The 15661-nt window shown below is 47.9% G+C and overlaps 1 protein-coding gene across 1 annotated transcript in view; it reads left to right on the top strand.

Moving 5' to 3' along the window:
- The window catches only part of LOC149345010 (uncharacterized), a 37543-nt gene that overhangs the window by 15390 nt on the left and 6492 nt on the right, over nt 1-15661 (top strand). Inside the window, exon 2 of the mRNA XM_089542717.1 lies at nt 6254-6435. Within this exon, the coding sequence (XP_089398843.1) occupies nt 6254-6435 (182 nt within the window). The remainder of the gene's footprint in view (nt 1-6253; nt 6436-15661) is intronic.

The raw sequence follows: 15661 nt of genomic DNA, 5'->3' as shown, positions 1-15661 counted from the left end.
TACATTCTCTGGAAGTTGAAATACCCGCAGTGCCTTGCACTTACCGGTACATATTCTGATTGCTTGGTTTATGGTTTATGGGGTTTAACGTCCCAAAGCGACTAAGTGACTGATTGCTACCATTTCATCCAGATATGAGAAAATTTGTATGGGGAAAGTTTGAGCACATAATATAACTTGCTCACAGTAGTCTCTGTAATAAGCTCTGCGCGGCATAGGGCTCTTGAAACCCAATTTAATTTCAAAGGCCTGCATTATAACACTACAATGTCCTCCTTTTCTCGGGCTAGTTCGTTAACATCCTGCAATGATTTTTTCTTTACTTCGGCCTGCCATTAAAAACATTGTACAGCTGCGGGCAAACCAAGGTTGCACAGATAATTGAGCAGGCACTTTCCTCGTTGGTGAAGCCGCATCACTCCTCCCTTTGCGCGAATTCCTGTCCTATAGCTTGTTGCTGTGGCTTTCTGAGCTTGCAACACACCTCTGGTATGTGTTTTCACCGACTATCTATCCTTATACGACGCTATATTCACTGCGTTCTTGATTCCAATTCAGCACAAACAGAAAAAATACACAAATGGTCGCAGGAAATACTTTAACAGAGAGGCTATGTGAGCGTAATTTTGTTAAACACTATTTGGAATAACAGGGCTGGGCTTATATTTGGAAATGTAAACATCTAAGGGCGTCTAAAATTATCCAGGGCCATAGCACTGCCTAGTGGTGGGAAAGCATCATTACAGCCCGTTTACGCCTACATGAGTTAAAACTTAAAAAACCCTATTCAATGAAAACATGCGGCCAATACATAAAAATAAAGAAGGGTGCATTGCTATTCTAAATATCTGTACTCAGAAGGGCTGTCGTGTGTCTGTTACAATTTCTGGCACATACCTATTATGTGTACAATTCAGGTGCGGGCTCCACACTTCGAGCATTGTGTTGCCGGTGCATCCTTTTATTTATTTATTTATTTTTAAAAATTTATTTACTTATTACACCCTGTGGGCCATTACGGCATTAGAAAGGGAAGTGGTTACAAAAGAAAAAAAATGTAATCAATAAACAAGAGTTAATGAAACAGACAAGGTAAAAGCATTACTTCTACACATACATTATTAGCTGAGGCGTTTAAGAAAAAGAAAAAAAAAGATAACAGTATAAAAGGAATCCTAGTTGGACAAGGTTAGCTATGACGTTCTTGAATAATCGATGATCGGTGATGGTGGCCGTCGAAGAAGGAATGTGATTCCACTCGTTCGATGTGGGTGGTACGAATGACTGGAAAAAAGTTTTTGATCTGCAGAAAGGGATGCCAACCTTATGAATGTGATCTAGTCTTGGTGATACGTACTTAGGTGGTGAGATAATCCGGCATGAAACAGCGGGTGATAGAATAATTTGTGAAAAAGGCGCATGCGAAAAATTTTGCGACGTGATGACAAGGATGGTAACTTAAGGCTAGATTTCATGGCACTGATGCTTGCTGTTCTAGTATAGTTAGAAAGGATGAAGCGAGTAGAATTATTCTGAACCATTTCCAATGCCTGTGTTAGGTTTACTTGACCAGGATCCCAAGTTGACGCGGCGTACTCGAGCTTGGGCCGTATTAGAGTTTGATGTGAGTGATATGAGTGATGTAAGTAATCATGTATGCAGGTCCTATCCTCAGTCTGTAGGGAGCAACTCCTTTGAATTTATTCTGTTTTTCTGTGACATACTTTCCAATCCTCAGATTCATTGTGTGCACTTCTCTGTTTCTTCTTCCCAATCCTGCTGCCACTCTTTGAGGAGTGCGGTATGTATATACGGCTTGAGGCCCTTGTATGGAAGTTGGTTTACCACAGTACGACTTAGTTCGACAGCGGACGCAGCAAGCCCATTTGCTTTCTTATTTTCATCTACGCCACAGTGAACTGCTTCAAAGCATATTCAGGTGCAACGTGCGTGCAGACATAAGACATTTAGGGAGAAATATATTACACTGTTTTTGTAGGCTTTCCTAGAGGACAGGGCCATAATCACACTTATGGAATCTGAGTAAATAACAGAGGTGGGGATATGCTTTTATAGAATGGATCTGACAGCCAGCAGGATACCATGACATTCTGCAATAAATATGCTTCTGTGTCTATGCATTGTTCGTCTTTTGGAAACCAGGCAGCTGTGAACTGCACATGAAACTGAGCAAGTCTTGGATGCCTCGGTGTAAAACTGTGCGCACTGGTACTTTGCTTTTAGGGACATGAGGCGCTGTTTTGGGCCAATTGGCGACCCGTGCTTGCCAACCTCCCAAAACTGCATGCACTTCCCAAGGAGCAGGTATGTCTTGAGAAGAAGTCAGCAGAATATTTGAGACTGCTTTCTTCATGTCATGGACAAGTGTGGCATTCTAATGGGTGAAGATGGGTTTCAGATGGTCGGTTTGAAAACAGCAGTGTAGTGGTTGGGTTTCCCAATGGCGCATTGCATGGGTGGTCACCATAAGATAGTACTTTCGTAACGTATATGTCACAGTAGTAAAGGTCCGCCATCCTTCAACTGACCATCGGTCCGCCTCAGCGTATGAACTGGCATTTGGGCTTGTGCGAAACGATCCAACAGCCAACCTTAGACCCAGGTGGTACACTACATTGAGTGTTTTGAGGTGCTTTTTCATGCTGACTCGTACACTACAGAGCCACAGTCTATTATACATGATAGAACTACACTATTTAGAATTAATGGCATCCTAGTTGAAATTAAGAGGAAGAAATGGGCTTGGGCAGGGAATGTAATGCGAAGGAAAGAAAACCACCGGTCCTCAAGGGTTCATCTCAAAGCAGCGCAAACCACTGGACGTAGTGGAAGAAGCAAGCGACGACACGAGCCGACGACGAGACGACGACAATCAGTTCCAACTTGCCCAGTTTTCTCTTCTCGTTAATCCTTAAGGGTAACGGATTGGATTACAAGAGAAGGCAAGCGTAGCAGGGGGCGACAGTAGGTAGACGGATGAGATTAAGAAGTTTGCCGGGATACGATGGCTGCAGCTGGCAAATGACCGAGCGAACTAGAAACACATGGGCGAGCCTTTTGCCTTGCAGTGGGTGTAGTCAGGCTGATGGTGATAATGATGATGGCTATACTGTTATCGCACTAAAGAAAGAAAAGCCACCTTACTCTAAACCCTGTGTTTCATGATAAGTCAGACTGCTCGGCCATCTCCGAAGCTTTTTTTTTTGTCATCGTTGCATGAAATGATAGGAACATTCCTTTATAGTGACGATGATGATGGCTATAATGTTAACGCACTAAAGAAAGAAAAGGTACCTAACTCTAAACCCCGTGATTCATGATGCGTTAAACTGCTCCGCCATCTGCGAAGCTAGTTTTATCACCGTTGTATGATCCTCGTATGTATCCTCGTGCCTTACTTGACCGGGCAGAATTCAGTGATGGGGGATTACGGCCTAACGCCGCCATCAATCCAGTACATCTGCATGCACAAAAAAAAAACAGGAGCCGTACACGTCAAGAAACACCGCCAATCAGGCGGTGGAACTTGCGCAGGACATGCTTCCCGTGCAAAAGAAAAAAAACAGGAGCCGTTCACGTCAAGAAACACCACCAATCGGGAGGTGGAACTTGCGCAGGACATGCTTCCCGCACAAAAGAAAAAAAAAATGCCCAGGCTTAGCTTGGTTAAGCCAAGAATGCGTTGCATATAGGGCGGTCTTTTTGCGCGAGGCATTGCTTGGCGGCACTCGATTTTCTAAGCAGCTTTTCCTCCGTGACGTATGGATGGATGGATGGATGGATGGATGGATGGATGGATGGATGGATGGATAGGACTGCCCCCTTTTGAAACGGGGCGCTGACAACCGCCACCATGCTCAGGCGCACTTGTTTTTCTTTGTCTTTGTTTTTTGTTTTTTATTTGTTTTTTTTAGTTTTTACGTGCTTTGGTGACGTCACGTCACGTGTTTTGGTGGCTGCCCGGCCAAGTCCAAGGGCTGAACTGAGTGATTGCAATATGCTACGCATAAAAACAGGAGCCGTACACGTCAAGAAACACCACCAATCAGGAGGTAGAACTTGCGCAGGACATGCTTCCCGCACAGAAGAAAAAAAAAACAGGAGCCGTACACGTCAAGAAACACCACCAATCAGGAGGTGGAACTTGCGCAGGACATGATTCCCGCACTAAAATTCAGTGTTCTTTGAACAGTGACTTCGTTGAAAACGGCTTTTTTGCGTGTTTATCTATGATGCGGATTTTCCGCACGCTAAGAACCCTTATAAACACGAAATGTTACCTCGGAATCGCAAAATCTTTCATTTCATTACAAGCAGAAATCATATGAAGAAAGGCGTGGTCTTAATGTCGTTTTTAGAAGTCTTCTTAAAAATATTCCTAATAAACTCATCCTCGGAACACAACACAAAGCATTGTTCAATAGTTTACGGTTGCTGGCAAAGGTAGTAATTCACTGGTCACAGAAGAAACGTCGCCTTCGCTGGAGGAAGGCCTTAACCTGTAAGGTCGGAGTGTGGAGTCTAAATGGGATCTTTGCGGCCAACTGAGTCTGCACCCAGTGAACTCGCTTTGATACACTGGTATTAATAAAGGATAGGTAAGGCTCCATGTATATGTGCAGAGGAAGTAATGACCGATGTGAACCATTGTTATCTACTTCCTGGAGAAGCCGCCCTGGTACTGCAAGGAAATGCTAAGAGTGGAAATTTATCAGAGAAAACTCTCCCAGTTCCATCTCCAGGGAAGACAAATGTGCACTTAGTCGCCCATAAAGCACAACTTCCAAGAATGGGTGGTTTTGAAAAATAAGAAAAAGCCTGAAACAAGTTGGTTAAAAGTACGTCGAGAGATTCGCCGCAGCAGGAGACCAAAATTTTGTTTTGAGCACACTCTCCATTTAAGAGCGCTCCAGAAAAAGCAGAAAATTTGTATGCAGCGTATATATCCTTTATTAAAACTTTGTGCCCTATAGCTTACATATGAGTCACAACGTGTGGCTTGTAATGCATCCTTAGTAGTCTGCTCGTGGGTAGAAGATTTTTGGACTCTCCTCCATTCGATAGAACTTCCATATATATACTACAGGAGTCCCATTCCGAGGCATATGGAAACGTCCCTGGGCTCCAAACTACGGACAAATATTTAATTTCTTCCTCACACAGTGCAGCACTAGCAGCACCGTCACAACGCAACGTCGCAAAGAAGGTCTTGAAAGTTTCTGCCCTGGCAGACCCTAAGCGCTCCCAACCCATCCAAGCCTGCTTTTCCAAACTGCTTGCGAACGGTTTCTCTCAAAGGAACAGTGAAATCTCCAATGATATCGCATTATACACCTAAGGGTAGGTTAAGCGGTACATGATTTTGAATAACAGGATGCCTGTCTGACGAGCAAAGGGAACCCCAGGCCTCAGAAGGGACCATTAATGCCATCTTGTCACCCCCTTAAGGCGCAGTATAAGTGTTTTCAAAATTTTTTCAGCACTTTAGATTGGATTACGGGGGTTAAACCACCCAAAGCGACTTAGCCTACAAGGGACGCCGCAGTGGAGGGCTCCAAAAGTTTCGCCCACCTGTGTTTCTTTGACGTGCACAGATATCGCACAGTACACGGGCCTCCAGAATTTCGCCTTCATAAAATTTCGACAGGGGGGCCGTGATCGAGCCCGCGTCTTCCCGGTGAGCAGCCAGGCGCCATAACCACTGAGCCACCACGGCGACGTTTTCACCACTTTAGACAATAAAACCAGTCTAATAGTCAGTTCCTCCGTGACAGTTTATTCCAGTGCTTTGTGTTGAAATAAAGTGCTGTTTTTTTTACATGCATATTTAGTATTTACCTATATTTTTACTATGTAACTATTCTCACGGTCAAAAAGAGAACATTTATTTTTTTGTCGATATAATGCTTTTATCTGCAATGATTGATTTCTAGACGGTGCTGTGTCCTTCCATTTCGCTTTATTGACAGGTTTTCTAGGAGTTGCGGCCCATTTCAGCTGTTTCTGCAAGTTTTAGCCCAGTTAATTTTCTAAGAAACAAAAATTCACTGCAACTGATTATAGCTGATCATCAGCACGTTTGAAGTATGCGTAAAAAATGTCCTGTCTGTTATCAGTCCAACTGTGTTGTGGGGGAATAACCTAACAATAGTTAAGTGCAGTCCTCTACTAAGCATTGAAACTTCTCTTTGCATTACCAGCAGTAATTTGCCCCGACGCTCTATTTCCGCAGGGGTTGGTGCTCGTCGCTCGGATGGCTGGATGGCGAGCTGACCGTGGGCTGCTATTTGTTCTTCCAAGATGTGGAGGCGAGGTATAAGTTTTCGAGCAGCTATGAGAAGCATGTCGCCCACGGGCGACCGATTCACGGCAGATCAAACATTAATGTCCTCGTGGAGCTTGCTTCAGAGCCAGGTATCGCACCTGCATGAGTGCACCGCATGCTTTTACCAGACGTCCTTGTGTGCGTAGCCCTTCGCAGTACCCAGAGATGACAATATAGGAAGTCATGGGGTGCTTCGTAGCACCAATGCTTGCCGGAAGCTATGACGACAAAGTAAAACATAGAAAGAAACACTGCGGCGCTGGTTGACGTGTTTGTGAGCTGGTCATGTCTCTTAGCATCTTCTTTTGTTCAGTTCTGTTGTTGCAACGAAGTGCCTTAGTTGACAAAGGCTGTAAGTGACGGTAAAACGTGTGCGCTGCGTGCCTAATTACCAATAACTAAAATAAAGACTAAGGAGGGAAACGGTGGGATGTGGGATGAGTTCTGAATTAAGAGTACGAGTGCTCATTTCACTACGGCCGCCGCCGCGGTGACTCAGCGGTTATGGTGCTCGGCTGCTGACCCAAAAGAGGCGGGTTCGATCCCGGCCGCGGCGGCTAGAATTTCTTTGGAGGAGAAATTCTTGAGGCCCGTGTACTGTGCGATGTCAGTACACGTTAAAGAACCCCAGGTGGTCGAAATTTCCGGAGCCCTCCACTACGGTGTCTCTCATAGGCTTAGTCGCTTTGGGACGTTAAACCCCATAAACCAAACCAAACCAGAAAAAAAAGTACTTAGGTGCTTCAGACAAATCTCTTCAGTCCAAACGGTTTCTTTATGAGCAGTGCAGCGGATCACTTTAGCCACCCCTAAGACCGAAAAGTATGGAATGCTGAGGTCGAGGGCGGCTGTCACCTGTCAGATTTAGAGCTTGAGGGATGCGATAAGTGAGGGATGCATGTTTGGCAGTCCAGAGGAGGTCGAATTTTTTTCCCGAATCCTGCACTGTTGTCATTTCATATTTGTGCCTTCCCACATCGCCTTTTTCATTTCTTCTGTCACGGTGACGTTCATGCATCGAGCGTGACTGAGACCTCACTGCCCTTTTCGTTCACTCAAGATCCCGTTTTTCCGACTCTGAGCAGCTATCGTTCGGGCCCCTTGATTGCCTCCTGCCACTTCCGTCCCTCGATCTTCAAAGTGTGTATGGCAACGCTCCTTGTTGTAGCGACGTAGTGCCGGCAATTCTTCTGACACCATTACGACTCGTGCGATCACATTGGCGACCTTGTCACCTTACTTGTATCCTCACATCAAGTTGCAGTTAGAAAGGGAGCCTCTTCCCTGCTGCGCCAATACCGCGTACAGTTCGACGTCTTCAAGGCGATTCCTCGCAATACTGCGTTGCGGCTGTTCCATTGAAGCTAAGCACGGACAAGCGCCGACTGAATCTGCTTGATATTAATGCTGAAAGTTGACGATCCTGGTACCAACTTACTCCCTTCCCGTATTGTTCTATATAGTTTATCGAACAAACAGGACACAAAGGATGGCCACTAATTTGGCAACACCCCGCTTCAATGTAGATCGGAGTAAAACAGAGCGCAGGTGAAGCGTAACCAACCAAAATAAACTTCACTAAAAGACATATTTTTCCTTGTGAAGAAAGAATGGCCTGTGCACTTTACGTGGGAGGAAAGGAAAAAAAACATGGTCAAAACCTGCAATCAGGAAGCTCAGCCATAGATCAGAACAATAAAAAGGGGTTATACCAACTAAGTACGTAATCTTATATTCTGGGAGGGTTAAACCATCTGCATTTGTTTGTTATATTTACGGGTAAAAGGAAACCGAGCGGCCGGGCTCCGCAGTGGCTTCGGCGCTCGACTCCTGGCCCCAAGTTTGCGGATTCGATGCCGGCGCGGCGGCCACATTTCGATGAAGGCGAGATACAAAATCGCCCCTATATTGCGTGTTGTGAGCGTGTTAAAAACCTGCAGTAACCTAAATTAATCCGAAACCCTATGTTGAGGTGTTCGTTATCGGCGACGCGACACTTCGGGAAGTTAAACTCCACAAACTAGAATTTCATTTCCCAGCACACTCGCTCTTTCGAAGAGTGAAAGTGGGGATCTGTCCTTCATGCAACCTCTACAAAAAGAAATGGAAGGGGCCGCATGATCACAAAAGCGATAAGTTTCGTACCGTCCAATCAGTCAGCATAAATTTCACTACAACTAGAGATATTATATGCGACTTTGGTCTGCAGAGCAAACACTCTTAACGCGCCTAATATTGAATTCACCGTTTTTAATGCGCGGGAATTACTACTACTTCTCCGCAAAATCTGTCCCCTGGTGTTGGGTTCAGGCTTTGGAGTGGAATGTGAAGAGGATGATCGGAAACAGTGGAAAATGAGAGTGACAATTCGAAATCGTTGGGGAGTTATGTAGAGAGGAGGCGCGACAGCTAATCAGGGACGTAAAGCTGGTAGAAAAACCCAGAGGTTCAGATGTAGCGCCCGCTGTTTCAGTTCTTTGTCACTCTGTGAAATGTTCAAATCTAAACTGAGAGTTAACCTGTCCTAAATGCATTTGACTCGCCATGTCAGCGCCGTTAGTGCGATGACAGCGATGTCAGTACGGAGTAAAAGCTTCGGAGGTGAGAAGAATAGATTTAGGATTAGTAATTTCAGCCTGTCCACACAAATCAGTCCCAGAGTAGATAACGCATACACCTCCACACGAAACGCATTTATCATCTTTGAAGTATTGTGTTGCACAGCAGTGGCTTCATGGCGTGATCTGTATGCAGGCAGTAGTTTTGGATTACCTCAAGGCCAAAGTATTGAGTAAGATATCTAAGGCTTTGAGAAGACTTGTGAGCATAAAGAAAGATCTACATACAGCCCCTTTTCTGTGAACATTGAAACAGGAGTGGGAGAAAAACCTCTATTACTAAGGCTGTTCCGGAACAATTGGTAATGAAATGGTACTTTCTATTCCACTTCCAGGGCGTTGACTACAATACAGGGGCTCCGTCGGCGGTACAATCCGGCCTCTAAAGTCGATATCAGCCGTCGCTCGCCGGCCGGCTTAGTGCCAGGCATGGCATTGTCTAAAGAGGAGATGGTGAGCCGGGATATCCGGGGTTCGGCACGCGATTGCGAGTCTGTGAGGCTCGTCTAGGTTGGTGTGGGCGCCGGTTTCCTTAAATGAGTGGCTGTCGGCGTTTCACAGAGGGTGTGTGAGCGCAGTTGGCCGTGCTACCGAGGCCTCTTCAGTCGTTCTGTCAGATCGTACCCTAAGCGGAGCACTCGATTGTTGGGTATGAGGTGACATCCAGGACGGCTAGTCCCATGGCGTGAATGCTGTGCGTTTAGGCTGCCGCATAGAAATAAACGGCGCGTCGGACGTTGACGTAGCGGCGTTCGAGGGTCTGGACGAGCGCACGGCTGCATGCCGTGTGTAACTGGAGGTACGTTTTTGTTGAGCACCGCGACCTAGATATTCATTGGAAGCTCGGGGACTAGGGAAGAGGCCTTAGTGGGGGGGAGTGTAGGGTCATCCATATTCTGGAGGGAGCAGGTATGCGCGTCCCCATTCCAGTGCCGCGCAGGCGTGAGAACTGCCCGCCCAATGCGCCTCGATGAGCCCCTGCGCCCTGTTATGCGCTCAGCTGAAGTAGGCAGTAAGTACGCTGCTTCGTGAAAGGGCAACACCCTCGACCAACTACGCCGGCGATCATTCGAGCAGGTTGAGACGGCTTAGTTCTGTGGGGAGTTGGCGGTAGCAGGTGTGTGGTAGGTGCCGAGAGGTATTAAGACTATTAAGAGGATTGGTATGATATTCCTTTATTTTGGGCCACTGTGCATATAGTGCAGGTGCCAGATAACGTGGGCCACTTGCGCGAATTGCTTCTGAATTTAGTGCAGGGATTGGGGAGCAGTAAGTTGGCCTCGAAATGTAGCGCCAGTACATCAGACTGTCGAGCCGTGGTATCTTTGTCAAGCTGGAGGCCGCTGCCGGGTAGGCGCAACGCTTTCCTTCGAGCTTCGTGCGTGGAAAACAAAAAGTTATCATTTGTAAGGCCCATAGCTGGGATCACAAACGGCAGCATACCTTCAATCACATATGCAGCTTCGTAGACGGTGTACTGCACGTTGCTTTCCTCTCCTTTCGTGGCCTATGTGGTGGCATAAGCATAGAGTGTATGGTGTATAGCGAGGATGCGTGTCAGCAGTTGGCCAATCCAGCCCTTCCCGCGTTGAGAACATACGGAAGAGCAGCGATCACTGCACCGTTGTCTTCATCTTCATAAGCCTGACTACGCCCCCTGCAGTGCAAAGGCCTCTCCCATTTCTCTCAAATTAACCCTCTCCGTCGCCAGCTGCCACCCCCGTACCCCCGCAATCTTCTTAATCTCATCCGCCCACCAAACTTCCAGCCGCCCTTTTCTACGTATGGCTTTTCCTGGAATCCACTCCGTTACCCTTGAAAACCAGCGGTTACCGTGCCTTAGCATTACATGCCCTGCCCAAGCCCCTTACTTTCTTTTATTTCCACTAGGATATCAGTGGCAGCATTTGTTTTTCCAGTCCCGGACTGCTTGCTGACAGGTCTCGGCTTCCGCTCTGACAGGAAACAGGCTCAAGGTCACATGACCTACTTACCATAGGCTGCTTTCGAACTCGGCGCCAGAGCCGGGCTCCCCTTCGGTTACCGTACAAGGACGCTGTCATCTGCTAGCAGACAACGCAAGCCACGGCCACCACGACGCCGAAGCAACGCCCTGCGCTCGATTATGATACTGAGTCGATTTGAAGACCGTACTGTCAGCTTAGCGTAGGTGCATCACAGAACTCAGCTTCGGAGGTATGCTCGCCGCTACTGCTCGCTCCGAAGTTTGCACAAAGTAGCCCAACTCGTTTCGGATAGGCAGATAGACGGAATCTTTCGCAAAAAAATGTTGACAGCAAGCGCTACAGTTGCCTCAGTATACGAGAGGTTCACCTGCGATGCTTTCAGGTAAGCGCGCAGACAGCATGTCGCAAAACAAGCGAGCAAGAACCTCTTGACGACACGAGCAAAGAATACGCGCTCGCAGCTCCGAGTGGGCGTCCGTGTGTGGTTGATTTAAAGAAAATAGAACGAAGATGCAAGACCAAAGTCGTACAATGGCTCAGAAAGCAGCTACGGACCTCATGAGAAGGTATCGTCATATCGTCATACCTCATATCGTCCTTCAGGAACACGAAAAGTACGCCAAATGCACACAGTCTAACTCAATATGGCTGGCAACGCGGCGTGCAGCTGTCGTCTGTTGCCTCCCCGCAGCCCCAAGTAGCCCGCGAACTACCGGGTCTGGGTCGTGGGACGTCGTAAGAGAACCCTCGGATGCCCATTCTCCTGTGTGGTCAGTACCGGAGAATGTGACCAGCCTCGCCGCAGTGGAAGCATAGTGGGCGGCGCTGGTCGGGAGTTCTCCACTCGTCGCATTTCCTGGGCTGTGTGCGACGCTCGCAGGATGCGCGGGTTGGGGCGTGAGGGCGGCGGTCCAACGCAGCTAGCTGAGGGCGATAGGGGCTTTGGTCCAGTCGTCGAGGGGCAGGACGGCGCAGAGCTGCGGCGTAAGTTATGGCTGGGGGCTGCAGAGGCTGCGTGGGTGTCGGCGTCACACCCAAGGCCTGTTGAACCTCGTCCCGGATGACGTCAGTGAGCGATGAAAGTTGCGGCTGCGTTCCCGTTGGCAGCAATCGTCGGAGCTCCTCTCGCACAACTTGACGTATAACCTCCCGCAGGTCATTGTTGTTAGCGGTGTCCAGGCAGCTTGCTGAGAAAACGCGCTGCTGGTGGTCATACTGGTGGTCATACTGGCGGGCTCCGGCATCAAGAGTTTTTTCCATCGTGGATGCCTCCTCTTTGAGTTCCGCGACAGTTTTCGGTGGGTTGCGGACGAGGCCGGCAAAGAGTTGCTCTTTAACTCCTCGCAGGAGCAGCTTTACTTATTCTTCTTCCTTCATGTTTGCGTCGGCACGCCGGAAGAGACGTTTCATTTCCTCAGCGTACACTGCAACGGTCTCGTTTGGGTGCTGTATGCGAGACTGTAGCAGCTGCTGGGCTCTCTCCTTTGGCACGACGTTCGTGAAGGTCTTTAGAAGCTGCTCCTTGAAGTTTTTTCAGTTCGTGAGGCTAGCTTCCTCATTCTCAAACCAGATTCTTGCTGGTCCCTCCAAGGCGAAAAAGACGTACCTAAGTTTCGTGGCATCGTCCCAGTTGTTGAAGATAGCCACATGGTCGAACTGATGCAGCCATTCTTCGGGGTCGGCGCCAGGCGAAGCGTCGAAGGTGGATGGCACCCGGGGCTGCTGAAAAATGATTGGAGTCATCGTCTGGGGTAAGCTCATGGTAGACGTTGCTGCTGGCTTTCGCTTCCGGGTAAGGTCTGGCAGAATCCCGAACTCAGGTGCGTCCCCTTGCAGGCGTCGGCTTGCGAGGTGGACTGGACTCAGGTCCTGCGGTAGATGACTCAGATGGCTGGCGTCACGACTTGTAGGAGGTGTGAAGAACATGAAAGGCTACCCAGCACCTCCACCAGATGTCACGTTGTAGTGACGACAGTCCAGTGGTCAGGAAGACACCAAAAAGTCTTGTAAACGAAGCTCTTTATTTGGGCTGACTTGCGCCCGCAAAAGAACTCCATGACTCGGCGGCGGCGTAAGCAACAAACGTGCTCGTCAGTCGTCGAACTACGAATCCCCGCTGCTCACGGTATCGTTCAATTTAAAGCCGGCAAGGAAACTTCGAGATAACCGGTCGAGAGCATCTAGAGTAATCTGGAAACACGTAGATGCAGCTCGGCATAGGTGTGATCAATCGAGATTAGTCCGGTCGCTTCTCGCGTCACGAACAAAAATGATAACACCCCTTTCCTGCGGCCTTGCGCGAACGAGCAGACACCACAATGATACGTGGCAATAACTTGTAGACAACGCTCAGTAAGTTGATTGGTGTGTAATGTTTGAACTCTTTGACGTCTCTTTTCTTATGAATTAATATAATGTTAGCGTTCTTCCACATTTCTGGTAGGCTCAAGGTCATAAGGCTGCAGCGTCACCCTACGAACAACGCATATCGCGTCCCGCGAGAGTTTTCCAACGCCAATGATGGGAGTAGCACTTCTGCTGCCATAGGCATATGTGTGCGACATGTGCGAGACATGTCCGCGACACGTGGGGACATGTTCCCAAACTTATCTAGACGTGCACTGTTCAGAGACGGAATCAAGGATGCCGAGGCTCTTTCCTCTCAGTAATTTTCGAATGGAAGGAATCGGGGGGTATAAGTGCTGTTTTCGTAGTATAGTCGAGAGGTGATACGTAGATGGTTTCTTGACACACACAGAGAGTTAACGTTTCAACAAGTGGACTAGTCTTTGTCTGGCTAAACTGTTTATAATTGGAGGTGTATAAATAGGGCCTTTATAATGACTGCGGGGGACAGATAAGCGCGATGGAGAAAACAAGAGCTCACTCAAGCCCAACTTCATTACAAAGAATATATACGTCTGGCGTCTTGCAAAAACAAACACGAACTAAACCAGCATACAAGGCGCGAACTATGCACGCATGGGTCCAGCAGGAAACACCACTCTGGCCTAAGGAAGATAATCCCGGACGCGTCCTTACTCACGCTATCAACGGAGATAGGCACTCTTTAGGAAATGTAATTCATTTCTTGAAACCGCAACTGATGGCCGGGTGACAAAAGCGTCTCCAAAATTACGCATTTAAAACACGTCCATAATTTCGTTAGCCAACTGGTCCTTATGAAAAAATAGGATAGAATGCCTAAATAGAATGCGTCCAGGGCTATATTCGTTTGCCAGACTGTTTTTGCTTTAGACGCGTGCGTAGAGAGTTCGAGCACAGGGTTGCCAGATTGGTCTGTTAATAACTAAATTGGTAAACATTTTCCCCTACTTGGAATCAAAACATTGCTTTTGACTATGCGGCTTTTTTGGACTATATTTTTTATGTGAATATGTAAAATAGTAAAAACAGCTATTAACATCTGCTCTCTTGCAAATATTTTCAGTGATTTTGTTACAGCCTTTCCCGGCTTCGTGCTAGCGGCCACTGCATCTGCAGAGGGGCGATTTTCTCAATCGAAGGCGCTGCTAGCTCATAGCGAAATTCAAGTGAAATACTGTGCGAACCTAGGGACAGACGGGATAACTGTCAAGTGTGGGCAGCTCAACAGCCCATAAAATAAGCTAGCTACGCTTAAACTACTCTTGAACCTGGTTAGAGAGCGAACGATGTGGCGTATCGGGCAGCTATACGTAGCTTGGCGTCTGTACCGTTGAATGCGTTCTGGACACTGGATAGGCAGCGCGCCCACCCTGCCACCCTGGCAGGTGGCAGTAACGGGTTGATCGTAAGAGTATGCAAGCGCAATGAACGCTGCTGCGTATCCCTGCAGCGCCGCGTGTCTGCCACAATGTTTTCAGCGCTAAGGCATGCAGCCCACATCTCTCTCTCTCTCACCCCCCCACGTACCTCAAAGCGCGATTCAGGCTTCCAATGCCCAAGAGAGCAGTTCCCCGCTCTTTGTTCCCTTAAAATCATGGGATTCTAAAACGTTGTCAATGCGAACTGCAATACACACAATGAACACCGACGAGCCATGGCTTCAGTTTCTTGTTTCTCCCGCAACGTTGTGAATGCCAACGCATGCGGTGCACATCTGTCACTACAACCACGTAGCTTAAAGCACGACTGAGGTGTCCACTGCTCTAAGGAGGCCGGAGGGGCAGGAGGTAAACTTTAATAGAGGCGCGGGTTGGCGTGGCTTGGAGTGATGTTCCCCTCCCTGCTTTGAGCTCCTCTTCTGTGTCGGACGCCAGGTGTCCGACCGACAATGTCGTTCGGCGACCTCTTTGGACCACTCCGTGAGACGGAGTTGAACCTCCGAGTACGAGCTGAGCAGCGCGGCCTCCCACTGTGATTCGGTCGAGAGCTGCACACTCTGCGATGGCTTGTCTTGATTACATAAGTGTAGAATGTGCGGTGTGTCTGCCTTTTCGTGTCCGCAGAGAGAACAGACGGGATGAACTGCTCTGGGAAGCAAATGGAGTACATGTACGGAATAAAGAAAGTGTCTGTTTAGAGCTGCCACCAACTGGATTTTTGTGTTTTTGTTAGCGATCTATGTGGTTCTGGGAGAATTTCTTTTTCTTTCTTGAACTGCGTTGTAATTTCTTTGTAGGCTGTCACTCGCTCCTTGGCCGACCTAAGCTCGCAGTTACGTACCTCCCAGTTAACTACGAATCCTCGGGCAAATTAGTGCTCCGCCTCACTTCTAGGATGGTTAG

This window comes from Amblyomma mixtum, chromosome 5 (genome assembly GCF_055824585.1).
Source record: "Amblyomma mixtum isolate Tamu chromosome 5, ASM5582458v1, whole genome shotgun sequence".
NCBI lineage: Eukaryota > Metazoa > Arthropoda > Arachnida > Ixodida > Ixodidae > Amblyomma > Amblyomma mixtum.
Note: the sequence above shows the minus strand (reverse complement) of the source record. Positions and strands in the feature narration are given on the sequence as shown.